Below are 15,141 nucleotides of genomic sequence, written 5' to 3' on the forward strand. Positions count from 1 at the left end.
CCCGCGTATCGCAAAAAAAAAAAAAAAAAAAAAAAAAAAAGGTGAGAATCAAGTTCCTTTCTCTTTTTAAAAAATTTTTATTTTATATTGGAATATAGTTGATCAACAATGCCCTGTTAGCTTCACATGCACAGCAAAGCAACTCAGCCATACATATACATGTATCTATTCTTTTTCAAATTCTTTTCCCATTAAGGTTATGAGAGTATTGAGCAGAGTTCCCTGTGCTATACAGCAGGTACTTGTTGGCTATCTATTTTAAATATAGCCCTGTGTACAGGTCAGACCCAAACTCCCAATCTATCCCTCCCCCCCATCAAGTTCCCTTCTTGATATAAATTTATTGAACAGGTAAAAATAATTTTTATTTATTGGAATGCATTTTATCAGTTGATTAAAAAGGTAAATGAAAATAAGATAGTTTAAAATTAGTTATTAGAAGATAAATCAGATAATAGTTTATTTTTTGCTGAAAAAAGTGGAGGAAATTATAGCTATGACCAAAACCCTTAACCTGAACAAAAATGCAACAGTAAGCATTCTTCTTACATTAAAAATAATTAACATAGTCTTTCTAATGGTTAATTTACAAAATAGAGCTCCTTAGAGCTTTTTGGTGTAACTTACAACTTAAAATGACTTGTTTGTCTTATGTAAAAACAATATATTTATATACCACTATTTTAAGTAGATACTGACATAATAAAGATTTGTTCATTCTAGTTAGAACACAGTACTTTTGACAAAATTGTCCCAAAGATGAGATTTTCTTATTCATACAGTGTGGAAAGGGAAAAGTGTTAACACAAAAGACCTTCATTAAAGATGCTGCCTAAAGGGCTTCCCTGGTGGCACAGTGGTTGGGAGTCTGCCTGCCGGTACAGGACATGCGGGTTCAGGCCCTGGTCTGGGAGGGTCCCACATGCCACGGAGGGGCTGGGCCCGTGAGCCATGGCCACTGAGCCTGCGGGTCCGGAGCCTGTGCTCCACGATGGGAGAGGCCATGGCAGTGAGAGGCCCGCGTACCGCCAAAAAAAAAAAAAAAAAAAAAAGGTGCTGCCTAAAAATATCACTGTGTCCTTAAAGCTGAAGAGAGGTTTAAGTGTCACAGAATGATAGGATGCACAGTGAGTGTGGCCTTAACCCAACTATTGTATAGCAGATATTGTTGGCCACCTGATAGCCATTCCTCCTTATCTGGTAGAAAAACCTTGCTTTTATTCAAGTGTCCATCCTGTCCCACATTTCATACTTGTTGTAGGTGACTGGCATAGAAGTTGGTATATGACCCAGCTCTGGACAGTGAAGGTATGAGAAAGGGTTTATGAGAAAGGGTTTCTCAAACTTAAGAAAGGACAGGGCTTCCCTGGTGGCGTAGTTGTTTAGAGTCTGCCTGCCGATGCAGGGGACGCGGGTTCGTGCCCCGGTCTGGGAAGATCCCACATGCCGCAGAGTGGCTGGACTCGTGAGCCATGGCTGCTGAGCCTGCGCATCCGGAGCTTGTGCTCCGCAACGGGAGAGGCCACAACAGTGAGAGGCCTGCGTACCGCAAAGAAGAAAAAAAAAAAAAAAAGAAAGGACACATATCTTGGGTCACAAATCTAGCCTTGGTAAATGTAAGAAAACTGAAATCGTATCAAGTATCTTTTCTGACCACAACACTATGAGACTAGATATCAATTACAGGAAAACATCTGTAAAAAATACAAACACATGGAGGCTAAACAATACACTACTTAATAATGAAGTGATCACTGAAGAAATCAAAGAGGAAATCAAAAAATACCTAGAAACAAATGACAATGGAGACATGAGGACCCAAAACCTATGGGATGCAGCAAAGGCGGTTCTAAGAGGGAAGTTTATAGCACTACAATTCTACCTTAAGAAACAGGAAACATCTCAAATAAACAACCTAACCTTGCACCTAAAGCAATTAGAGAAAGAAGAACAAAAAAACCCCAGGGTTAGCAGAAGGAAAGAAATCATAAAGATCAGATCAGAAAGAAATGAAAAAGAAATGAAGGAAACGATAGCAAAGATCAATAAAACTAAAAGCTGGTTCGTTGAGAAGATAAACAAAACTGATAAACCATTAGCCAGACTCATCAAGAAAAAAAGGGAGAAGACTCAAATCAATAGAATTAGAAATGAAAAAGGAGAAGTAACAACTGACACTGCAGAAATACAAAGGATCATGAGAGATTACGACAAGCAACTCTATGCCAATAAAATGGACAACCTGGAAGAAATGGACAAATTCTTAGAAATGCACAACCTGCCAAGACAGAAATAGGAAGAAATAGAAAATATGAGCAGGCCAATCACAAGCACTGAAATTGAAACTGTGATTAAAAATCTTCCAACAGGGGCTTCCTTGGTGGCACAGTGGTTGAGAGTCCACCTGCCGATCCAGGGGACACGGGTTCGTGCCCCGGTCCAGGAAGATCCCATATGCCGCGGAGCGGCTAGTCCCGTGAGCCATGGCCGCTGAGCCTGCGCGTCCAGAGCCTGTGCTCCACAACGGGAGAGGCCACAACAGTGAGAGGCCCACATACTGGAAAAAAAAAAAAAAAAAAATCTTCCAACAAACAAAAGCCCAGGACTAGATGGCTTCACAGGCGAATTCTATCAAACATTTAGAGAAGAGCTAACACCTATCCTTCTCAAACTCTTCCAAAATATAGCAGAGGGAGGAACACTCCCAAACTCATTCTACAAGGCCACCATCACCCTGATACCAAAACCAGACAAAGATGTCACAAAGAAAGAAAACTACAGGTGAATAGCACTGATAAACATAGATGCAAAAATCCTCAACAAAATACTAGCAAACAGAATCCAACAGAACATTAAAAGGATCATAAACCATGATCAAGTGGGGTTTATTCCAGGAATGCAAGGATTCTTCAATATACGCAAACCAATCAACATGATACACCATATTAACAAACTGAAGGAGAAAAACCATATGATCATCTCAATAGATGCAGAGAAAGCTTTCGACAAAATTCAGCACCCATTTATGATAAAAACCCTGCAGAAAGTAGGCATAGAGGGAACTTTCCTCAACATATAAAGGCCATATATGACAAACCCACAGTCAACATCATCCTCAATGGTGAAAAACTGAAACCATTCCCACTAAGATCAGGAACAAGGCAAGGTTGCCCACTCTCACCACTATTATTCAACATAGTTTTGGAAGTTTTAGCCACAGCAATCATAGAAGAAAAAGAAATAAAAGGAATCCAAATTGGAAAAGAAGAAGTAAAGCTGTCACTGTTTGCAGATGACATGATACTATACATAGAGAATCCTAAAGATGCTACCAGAAAACTACTAGAGCTAATCAATGAATTTGGTAAAGTAGCAGGATGCAAAATTAATGAACAGAAATCTCTGGCATTCTTATACACTAGTGATGAAAAATCTGAAAGTGAAATTAAGAAAACACTCCCATTTACCACTGCAACAAAGAGAATAAAATATCTAGGAATAAACCTACCTAAGGAGACAAAAGACCTATGTGCAGAAAATTATAAGACACTGATGAAAGAAATTAAAGATGATACAAATAGATGGAGAGACATACCACGTTCTTGGATTGGAAGAATCAACATTGTGAAAATGACTCTACTACCCAAAGCAACCTACAGATTCAATGCAATCCCTATCAAACTACCAATGGCATTTTTCACAGAAGTAGAACAAAAAATTTCACAACTTGTATGGAAACACAAAAGACCCTGAGTAGCCAAAGCAACCTTGAGAATGAAAAATGGAGCTGGAGGAATCACGCTCCCTGACTTCAGACTATACTACAAAGCTACAGTGATCAAGACAGTATGGTACTGGCACAAAAACAGAAATACAGATCAATGGAACAGGATAGAAAGCCCACAGATAAACCCACGCATATATGGTCACCTTGTCTTGGATAAACGAGGCAAGAATATACAGTGGAGAAAAGACAGCCTCTTCAGTAAGTGGTGCTGGGAAAACTGGACAGCTACATGTAAAAGTATGAAATTAGAACACTCCCTAATACCATACCCAAAAATAAACTCAAAATGGATTAAAGACCTAAATGTAAGGCCAGACACCATCAAACTCTTAGAGGAAAACATAGTCAGAACACTCTATGATATAAATCACAGCAAGATCCTTTTTGACCCACCTCCTAGAGAAATGGAAATAAAAACAAAAATAAACAAATGGGACCTAATGAAACTTCAAAGCTTTTTTTTTTTTTTTTTTTTTTTTTGCAGTATGCAGGCCTCTCACTGTTGTGGCCTCTCCCGTTGCGGAGCACAGGCTCCAGACGCGCAGGCTCAGCGGCCATGGCTCACGGGCCCAGTCGCTCCGCGGCATGTGGGATTTCCCGGGACTGGGGCACGAACCCGTGTCCCCTGCATCGGCAGGCGGACTCTCAACCACTGAGCCACCAGGGAAGTCCAACTTCAAAGCTTTTGCACAGCAAAGGAAACCATAAACAAGACAAAAAGACAACCCTCAGAATGGGAGAAAATATTTGCAAATGAAGCAACTGACAAAGGATTAATCTCCAAAACATACAAGCAGCTCATGCAGCTCAATAACAAAAAAAAAAACCCAATCCAAAAATGGGCAGAAGACCTAAATAGACCGTTTATCCAAAGAAGATATACAGATTGCCAACAAACATATGAAAGAATGCTCAACATCATTAATCATTAGAGAAATGCAAATCAAAACTACAATGAGATATCATCTCACACTATCATCAAAAATCTACAAACAATAAATGCTGGAGAGGGTGTGGAGAAAAGGGAACACTCTTGCACTGTTGGTGGGAATGTAAATTGATACAGCCACTATGGAGAACAGTATGGAGGTTCCTTAAAAAACTAAAAATAGAACTACCATAGGACCCAGCAATCCCACTACTAGGCATATACCCTGAGAAAACCATAATTCAAAAAGAGTCATGTACCAAAATGTTCATTGTAACTCTATTTACAATAGCCAGGACATGGAAGCAACCTAAGTGTCCATCAACAGATGAATGGATAAAGAAGATGTGGCACATACATACAATGGATTATTACTCAGCCATAAAAAGGAATGAAATTGAGTTATTTGTAGTGAGGTGGATGGACCTAGAGTCTGTCGTGCAGAGTGAAGTAAGTCAGAAAGAGAAAAACAAATACCATATGCTAACACATATATATGGAATCTAAGAAGAAGAAAAAAAAAGGTCATGAAGAACCTAGGGGTAAGATGGGAATAAAGACACAGACCTACTAGAGCATGGACTTGAGGATATGGGGAGGGGGAAGGGTAAGCTGTGACTAAGTGAGAGAGTGGCATGGACATATATACACTACCAAACGTAAAATAGATAGCTAGTGGGAAGTAGCCGCATGGCACAGGGAGATCAGCTAGGTGGTTTGTGACCACCTAGAGGGGTGGGATGGGGAGGGTGGGAGGGAGAGAGATGCAAGAGGGAAGAGATATGGGAACATATGTATATGTATAACTGACTCACTTTGTTATAAAGCATAAACTAACACACCACTGTAAAGCAATTATACTCCAATAAAGTTGTAAAAAAAAAAAAAAAGAAAGGACACAAAGAATTAAAAGTCCCACTTCTTTTTAAGACACTGTTGTATATGCCTATGATGCCTAGAATTGCTTTAGTTATTTGTAATCATGACAGTAACTAGCCAAGAACAAAGCCAAAACACCCAGACCAGCAGAGTAAAAATACAGAAAGAACTTGGCTTTGATGATGTTGTTAAGTTACCATATCTCAGGACTTTTATTATGGAAAGTACTAAAATTTTCTTGCTTGCACAATGTTGAGTTCGTTTTGTTAATATTTGTTGTCATTCTAACATACTTTGCTTTGTCTTACCCGGCTCATTTCAAATAAAGAGGCAATGTATAATTAGAAATGGAGGCCACCAGGACAGTAGTATTAGACAGCAACTAGCTGTGGTGAATGTGAGTAATTGTCAAGCTAGGCAAACCTTAAATTCTCTATCCTAATTTAATCTGCTTATTCCTACTATCCCAGATACCCTGCTTTAGAAGACTCAAATCCTCTGGCTGACTAAGAGTCTAGGATCACACTTAGTCAACAGTTGCATCTGATTTTCTGAAGGTGACCACTTCTAACTGCCTTACTCTGAGAGTTAGATGCCTTGCCTCCAACAACCTGCCCCAGAGTGCACGACTGAAGGTCATGAAGTCCTGGATATGCTTTCACCAGCAGGACAAACAATTCTACCGAGCAAGCAAAGGGTCAAACATTAACATTACGTGCTAAGGGAGGAAAAAGAAGTTGTAACAGCCCTTTGACACTGGAATTTCCCTAAAGAACACCAGTAGTAAGAACCTTGCCAATTTCCTTATTTGTACTCAAAATAAATCTAAACTACCTCATAGAAAAAGTATTTGGACATTTTTAAAGACCATATTTCACTCTATGGTTCTTTTCTTCAAAAACATAATATGGTTTTTCAAATATTGTGGTAACTTATACCCAATCATTATTTTCAGCTTGCCTCCTGTCTTCTGCTGTAAAAGGAGTCAGCAAATTTCTACCAAATGTCAAAGAATAAATATTTTTGGCTTTGTGAGCCCTATGGTCTCTGATGCAATTACTCAAATCTGCCATTATACTGTGAAAGCAGCCACAGTTTATGTAAATGAATTGGCTAGTTGTATTCCAATAAAACTTTATTTATAAACACAGGGGTCTGCCCACAGATTTGGCCCATGAACCTATAGTTTGCTGACCCCTGGTATAAATCTTCATCTTATTTAACTCAAACACTTTTAACCCATGGAGTTTTATGGCTGAAATAGCATATAGCCATTTTTTGCTTCTCTAGTAAACACTGTACTCTGATAAATTCTCTTACCAATTCAAATTTGACTCATTTATCTTATTCACTGTAGCACTTCTATCCGTAGAAGATAAGACTAGTACCTGAACATCATTTAAGCCCTGTCACTGGATAATACACAGACAGAATGAACCTTAAATAATCTAGAGGTCATCACAAAAATGTCCTAAAAGATATTTTTCAGGATTCTCCATTGGGACCTGTTCAGTCCAATTTTTAATCTCCTATTTCTTACGATTTTGATTTTCCAAAAATTCTGGGAAATAGAAGAATTCAGGAATAAGTTCCTTCACATCATATGGATTGTCCATGAGAGCCTGCCAGGTAGCAAGGATGGAATGGAATTGTCGATCTGCACAGTCAAACCTGCATGTGGAGATTGAAAGAGAACAGTGAATACTGAATGATAGCAACAACAGGCTAAAACAAACCTTTAATCTTCCTTCAGGTTTCCTCATGATTAGTTTCTCTTTATTTAACCTTTCTCTTTAACATCTAAAAACACAAGTTGCTCTCCTTATGACAATCTTTCTTATTTTGTTGCCAGGAACTGAATACTATAATTTTAATCCCTAGTATCATCTTAGTTAAAATAGATGAAAATGGCATAATTTTTAATCAGTAAAATTTATTACAGAAAGTAAATAAATATTTGGATATTTTAAAATTACAGAGTTTAAATACCACTCTAAGTGTTATAGTATTTACATACATAGTTAACAGATCTATAGAAATGCTGCTGATTTAATCCTTGATACATAAGTATCTTTACAAACTCTTGCTAAAAACCAGAGGGTGAGTTAGGGAAATAGTTCTGTAGCTAAAGCTTTTATACTTTACTTGCATATACTATCATCTTATTTTAACTTTATTTTCATGTTCCATCATGGGCCTATGGTAGTTGAAAGAAGCTCACGTGGTCATGATGCAATTTTATTGTTTTGGCTAATCATAAACAGCATAAATCCCTTCTGTTTCATCTCCTTTGATAGTGTTTTCCTGGATTTATTCCATAAATGATGACTTCTAAGTGACAGTTAATGACTAATATGACTCTTTATGCCTAGCAACCTTGTTTTGAAGCAGAGCTGAACTTAGCAGAACTCTAAATTTAATTATAGTCAATGATTGTGTCATCAATAAAGTCTAATAATGGTATATTCAAATTGAAGGAGAGGTACAGCTTTAATGGCAGAATCTTTTTGTTTGGGTGGGGAAGAACAGCTTTACTGATACATAATTAACATACATATAATTCGCTCTAAGTGAACAATTCAATGGCCTTCAGTATATGCAGAGCTGTGCAGCCATCACCACAATCAATTTTAGAACATTTTCATCACTCCTAAATGAAACCCTGCATCTAATAGCAGTCACTCTCCATTCATTCTCCCTCCACCCCTGAGCAACTACTAATCTACTTTGTCTCTATGGATTTGTCTGTTTTAGACATTTTATGTAAATCATACAATATATGGCATTTTGTGTCTGGCTTATTTTATTCAGCATACTGCTTTCAAGGTTCATCCATGTTGTAGCATATATCAATCTTTCATTCCCTTTATTAACTCATGCCAGATAATATTTTATTGCATGGGTATACCACATTTTATTTATTCCTTTACCAGTTGATGGGTATTTTTGTTGTTTCCATATTTTGGCTATTATAAATAATGCTGCTAAGTACATTTGTGTACAAGTGTTTGCATGAACATATGTATTCAGTTATCTTGGGTATATACGTAGGCGTAGAATTGCTGGGTAATATGTAATTCTATCTTTAACCTTTTGAAGTACTGCCAGACTGTTTTCCACAGAGGCTGCATCATTTTACATTCCCACTGCCAGTACATAATTATTCCAATTTCTCGACATACTCATCAACAGTAGGTATTATCTGTCTTTTTTATTATAGCCATCCTCATGTGGGTAAAGAGGTATTTCAATTTGGTTTTGATTTGAATTTCCCTGATGACTAACGATGTTAATCATGTAATGTTAATCATGGAAATTTGTAATCTTCTTTGGAGAAATGTCCATTTAGATCCTTTGTCCAGTTTTTAACTGGGTCATTTGTCTTTTTATTATTGCATTGCAAGAATTATTTATATATTCTAGATATAACTCCCTTATCAGATCTATAATTTGCAAATATTTTCTCCTACTGAATTGGTTGTCTTTTTTACTTTCTTGATGATGTCCTTTGAAGCACAAAGAGAATCTATTTTTGAAGCTTTTTAAAAAATCATTTATTCATAAAATCACTAAAAGCTGAAAAGACCCAGTTATACTTTCCTGGAAGGAAAATTACCTGCATTCATGACAAATATAACATTTGGAGATGTGTAGTGATCAAAGCCTCTCCTTGATAGCCAAGGCTTGGTGTACTAAAGACAGGAATAAGGAACCCAGGCTAATTTTGAGAGATAAAATTTACATGGAAAGAGTAGAAAAGGCAATGTTTACATAGTTTTTGCCTGGGTAGAAAAGGCAAAATGATAATGGTAAAGAATAAGGCAACATGGAGACAAAATGGGAGTAAGTAGAGAGCTTCCTGGAGGATACACTGGGGAACGGAGGATTCTTGGAAAAGTTTCTTTCTTTAGGATCATTAAGAAAATGTGAAAGTTAGGTAAGTTATAACACTGACAGGTGATACGATAATACAATGGCATCACAGATCTGTTTGAGCTGCTACTAATAATGTAAGGGCCCCTATTTCTCCCTATTTTTATTCCTATTGATTAATAAATATTTTTAGGAGGACTACATAGGCATTGGTTAGGTTTGAATCTCTGGGAGACGTCTTGGATCAAGGTCTAAATCAGTTCTAACTCTAAATCTCTGGTAGATTCCTAAACCCAGTTGAAAATCACAAAAGTACACTGGATAGCAGTAAAAAGGAATTCACCTTAAAAGTCATTTATGTAAGTCAGTTTGAGTGACCTGTTCTCAAACTAGTTTGGTTCCTTTTATCTAGGGAGCTAGTATATGAATCGAAACCTAACAGAGGAGAAAAAAAAGATAAGGCCCTGTTATAACAGTACATGACATGAAGGCAAAGAGTTTTCAACACTATCATACAGTCTTAAGAAAATAGCTTATTTACCCAAAACATACCTTCCACTCTGAAGCTGGATGTGGAGGGTGGTGAATGGTTCTGTACGAATAAGATAGTGCATAACCCCAGCAGAATTTGAATAGTGAGTACCATAATGAAATTTATCAATAGTTCCCATAGGATCCTCAAAATTTTCATATCTAAAAAAGGAAACTAAAGTTTTATAACCACAATAGTAAAATTAACTTAGAAAGACATATGCTTGTATTGTATTGCTGAAAACACAGTTTTTAAGAAACTATGTATTTGTATCATCACGTCATGTTATTACATGAAAAAAAATTTATTACTTTTTACTGAACAATAAAATAGCACTAATATTGGATTTTTGAACACTTTTGTATTATGCAATAATACATATTCACTATAGATAAATTAGAAACCAGAGAGAAACTACCAAAAATGAAGAAATTTAAAATCAACTAGAATTCCCAGAGATAATTAACATTTTGATGAATATGTGTCAATCCTGAATTATGAATATATATTTTAATATAAAAATATACTTTAATATAAAATCACTATACATTATATATTGTTCACAACGTATTTTTTCATCTAACAATTTTCTATTAATATCTTACAAAATATATATAATTGATTCACTTTGCTGTACAGCAGAAACTAACACAACATTGTAAACCAACCACACGACAATAAAAATTTTTTTAAATCTTACAAAACGACTGAATAGTCTTTTTTTTTTTTTTTTGCGGTACGCGGGCCTCTCACTGCCGTGGCCTCTCCCGCCACGGAGCACAGGCTCCGGACGCACAGGCCCAGCGGCCATGGCTCACAGACCCAGCCGCTCCACGGCATGTGGGATCCTCCTGGACCAGGGCACGAACCCGCATCCCCTGCATCGGCAGGCGGACTCCCAACCACGGCACCACCAGGGAAGCCCTGAATAGTCTATTTTTAACAGGTACACGGTATTTATAACAAGTAGATGTACGAATATACAACAATTTAACTATTTACTTATAGATATTTACGCTGTTTCTATTTTTCTGCTTATTGTAAGCATGTGATAATTAGACATCCTTTTGTGGCCAAGATAATGGAAAAAAATATAGAAGGTCAGTCAAGAATTGTAAAAATGAATGTCTAATGATCTAAAGGTAAAAGGAGATGTGTATAGCATGGGGAACTCTACTCAATATTCTGTGATAAGCTATATGAGAAAAGAATCTGAAAAAAAATGAATATATGTATACGTATAACTGAATCACTTTGCTGTATACCTGAAACTAATACGACATTGTAAATCAACTATACTCCAATAAAATTTTTTTAAAAAAGGAAAAAAAAAAAACGAGATGGTGGAATAGAAGAAGGTCTAAATCAGATTATCAGCAAAGGATATATATAATAATTCTGCAAGAACTATCACTGATCCTATAATTGTTTTGAATGGTGACATCTGAGTTTGTGGATATAATATCTAAATAAGAATGAACAGTTTTTTGGAAGCATTAAACATTGAAATTTTTAAACCAAAATACTAATCAGTTCATCAAGCTAAGGTAAATTGCCTTTTACATAGAAATCATTAATATTCAGGAGAATAAAGAAAGTTTTCGGGTCAAAGTCACTTGTACCTATGCAAAAAAATATACTATTGAAATTTAAATTAAATTGTATCTTTGATTATCTATAAAATAAGTTAATTTATATGATCAGTATTTCCTGTGGAACAGTGTTAACAGTTTGACTAATGGCAGTAGGGTAATATATACACAGCAAAATTCCATTTAGTACATCAAATATTAAACACAGCAAAAAGTCCTGGGGAAGATCTGCAAACAAAAAGGGGGGGAAAAATAATGTACCATCAACCCTCAAATAAATCTACAACTAAGTTTGTTTGCAGAACTGCTCTTTTTCTTTATTACTAGAAGTCATAACTGACAAGTCATCCACAAGTCCACACGGAGAAAAAGGAAAATTAAAATTAGATTATTTTTTACTGTCAGCAGCTGGCTTTGGATAAAAAAATAAGTATGAAACGTTTACAGGGTGGCTCATAAATATGTAGAACTATAAATATTTCTTTTCCTTATTCAAATATCACTTTCTAAATTTTCACACATTTCACTATTCTTTATTCACATTATTGGTGAACAACAGGTTAGTATTATTAATTTTATATCCACCAAAATATTATATTAGATGGAATGTTAGATTTGTAGGTTATTAAGTCTAAAATACCTGGGGAGAAAAATTTCAAGAACCTATTACTTTTTAGCACATACTTATTACAAGGTGAAAGAAATTCTAAACAATATCAGTTTAACTTTGGTAATGAAGGGAAATACACAGACTATAGTTAACATATTTGAAGGACAACTGATATATTTTCAAGAAAACTTAGTGAAGGAATTACCAGACTCTGATTATCAAAAGTAGTTGTGCATTTAAAAAAAGTAACACTTGGCCATATGGTTGGCCATAACAGAAATCAATACAAATTCAAACAAGCTATGGGCATCTTTCAAAAGGGATGAAAAGCACTTACTTTTCTCGCATGGCTTTGGCATTTTTATCATTAACTACCCCAATTGGTTTGGATAGATCTCGAAATACAGATGGGTTATTAAGATCCAACTCGTCTGAAGTATAATCTTGTAAAATCCAGGGGAACTAAAAGAGCCACAATTTACAATTTAGACATTCCTTCCTAGAGAGGTTACCATCTCCATATCTAATATAAATGTTTATCTAAGACAAAAAGGGATAGCCTTTATTTTTTCCCTGTTGCAAATGTTTATTCATCTTTAGTTCAATAACCAGAAGCATTATTTCCTGTAATTCTACTGGAATATTTTCAATGAAGTGAAAGAAAAAGGGTTTTTATTTTTAAAATACTCTTCATATTTACATACTTCTTGAAAATAGCAGGATAGAAATATACAGAAAGGCAAAATCAGTTTTTATATCTTTTTAAAAATAAAAACTAGATATCATCCACATATATTTTGTGCATTAGAAAACTGAAAGGTAATTCCATATTTACAAGATTTATATAAAACTCACCACAGGATACTGCGCAAGGTCATTATAGGTTCGTCCTGCCATTGTATTTAATTGAATGAGGTAGTCAAAATTTGATATCTCTCTGTTTACCCATTTCTAGACAGCACAAAAAAAGAAAAAATCAAAATTAGTCTGTATCTCTTAGAAATCAGTAACTATTACTGACAGTACTAAAATAATCTTTTGTTCCCATTATCTCTATCATCTTTTTGATAAAGGAATGAAGCTTTAAAAAATATTGAACAGGGAGGTCAAATCAATATCCTTTTCCTAAATTCACTTCCTTTTAAAAATTGGTCTCTAGAAAAGAAAAAGAAAGTTCCTACGCTACAATTTAAAAAGTCTTCTATAAGAATTAAGTCTTTTCTTCAGTTAAAAAATATTTTGTTTGAATATCTTAAAACTTTTTAATTCTAGAAGGACTGCCCAAATTTGAAATTTTTGTCATAAATTGAAATTTTCATAAGTGTAAATATTAAAAATTCAGTATCTCAATGTACTAAAATGATCTACAAATTTTAAATAAACATTATACTAACTATATTCAGAAAACTACTTTTATAGAGCAAAGGTAAATGGGATTTTGCTATAACAGATATAAAAATTTTCTAAAGGAAGACATAAACATTTTTTAATCACCTTACTGTACTTAGACTACTAATTACTCTACACAGTGTAGGCATGCTCAAGCATTTTGCTGACAGATTAATACACACCTTTAAGTTTACTGTGTGCCTTAAGCAAAGGACATACTTATGGGAAATAGTGAGAAATTAATCTATGTATACAGATTTTATAGAAAGCCCAATTATAACTGTATCTGAGTGCCAAACTGACGAAATAGTACTTTAATGAATAAAGTTTATTCCACAGAAAGCAGGAAATATACTCTATTAAATAAAGCTTATTCCATAAACAATAGGAAACAATTGCTCATGGCTTTTGAACAAGAGCGACATTTAAAGATTAACACATATGTAGGAGGAAGGAGAGAGCCAGGAGGCAAGAGAACCTAGCTGGAAGACTACTAAAACCCTAGAGAGCAAAAAACAAGGGCCTTTCTTTGGCTTTGGACAGTGTAAATTCAAGAGATGTTGGGATATATGTGAGGATAAAATACACAAAAGCATTAGTTAGTTTGGCAGATAGAAGGATTGGAGAATTTTTTTTTTTTTTGCCTTTTTTCCATGGTGTCTTTTGTATTTTCCCATTTTTTTTCTTGTGCACAGATTATTTTTATTATTAAGAAAAAAAATCCTGTGTACTATTTTTTAAAAAGAACACTATTAAAGAAGAAGAATTTAGGGCTTCCCTGGTGGTGCAGTAGTTGAGAGTCTGCCTGCCGATGCAGGGGACACGGGTTCGTGCCCCGGTCTGGGAAGATCCCACATGCTGCAGAGCGGCTGGGCCCGTGAGCCATGGCCGCTGAGCCTGTGCGTCCGGAGCCTGTGCTCCGCAACAGGAGAGGCCACAACAGTGAGAGGCCCGCATACCGCAAAAAAAAGAGAAGAATTTATAAGATATGCTCATGAACTGAATGACATGTGAACTGGAGACAGGACACTGTATGTGTGAGGGAAACAGAATGATTCAAAGATAATTCATAAGATCAATCTGAATGGAAGAAGAGCAGTTGCATAATCAAAATAAAATAATTGAAAGAAGGAAGTTTTACTTCTAAGCAAAATTCTGAGATATAAAATGAACATCAAATCAGTGACTTAAAATTTCCTACCTGTGTCAATCCTGATGCTTTGAATAACTCCTGTGGTGATCTGGTTCCATAACTATTTGGAGAATGAAGTGACAACAGTCTGCTATATACTTTGTTTCTAACCTATTAAAAAAAAAAGCACTTTATGGCTTAAAAATTGATCAAGACAAAGCAGGATTATGGCTTTATTAACAGATTTACTGAGATATAATTCATATACCATAAAATACACCCTTTTAAATATACAATTCAGTGGGCTTTTTTTAATATTCACAGAGTTGTGCAACCATTCACATTACCTAACTCTGGAACATTTCCATCATCCTCAAAAGAAACTACATACTCACTAGATATCACTCCCCAATTTCCAC

At 35.5% G+C, this 15,141-nt stretch overlaps 1 protein-coding gene across 2 annotated transcripts in view; it reads right to left on the reverse strand.

Moving 5' to 3' along the window:
• Nucleotides 1–15,141, reverse strand: part of NBEAL1 (neurobeachin like 1) — a gene marked incomplete at both ends in the record, with an annotated part of 180,874 nt that overhangs the window by 25,191 nt on the left and 140,542 nt on the right. For both annotated transcript variants that reach the window (XM_079709952.1, XM_079709951.1), the window contains 5 exons: nt 7,135–7,265; nt 10,020–10,160; nt 12,539–12,663; nt 13,057–13,152; nt 14,792–14,893. In XM_079709952.1, the coding sequence (XP_079566078.1) occupies nt 7,135–7,265; nt 10,020–10,160; nt 12,539–12,663; nt 13,057–13,152; nt 14,792–14,893 (595 nt within the window). The remainder of the gene's footprint in view (nt 1–7,134; nt 7,266–10,019; nt 10,161–12,538; nt 12,664–13,056; nt 13,153–14,791; nt 14,894–15,141) is intronic.

This window comes from Hyperoodon ampullatus, assembly GCF_949752795.1.
Source record: "Hyperoodon ampullatus genome assembly, chromosome: 8".
Taxonomy (NCBI): domain Eukaryota; kingdom Metazoa; phylum Chordata; class Mammalia; order Artiodactyla; family Ziphiidae; genus Hyperoodon; species Hyperoodon ampullatus.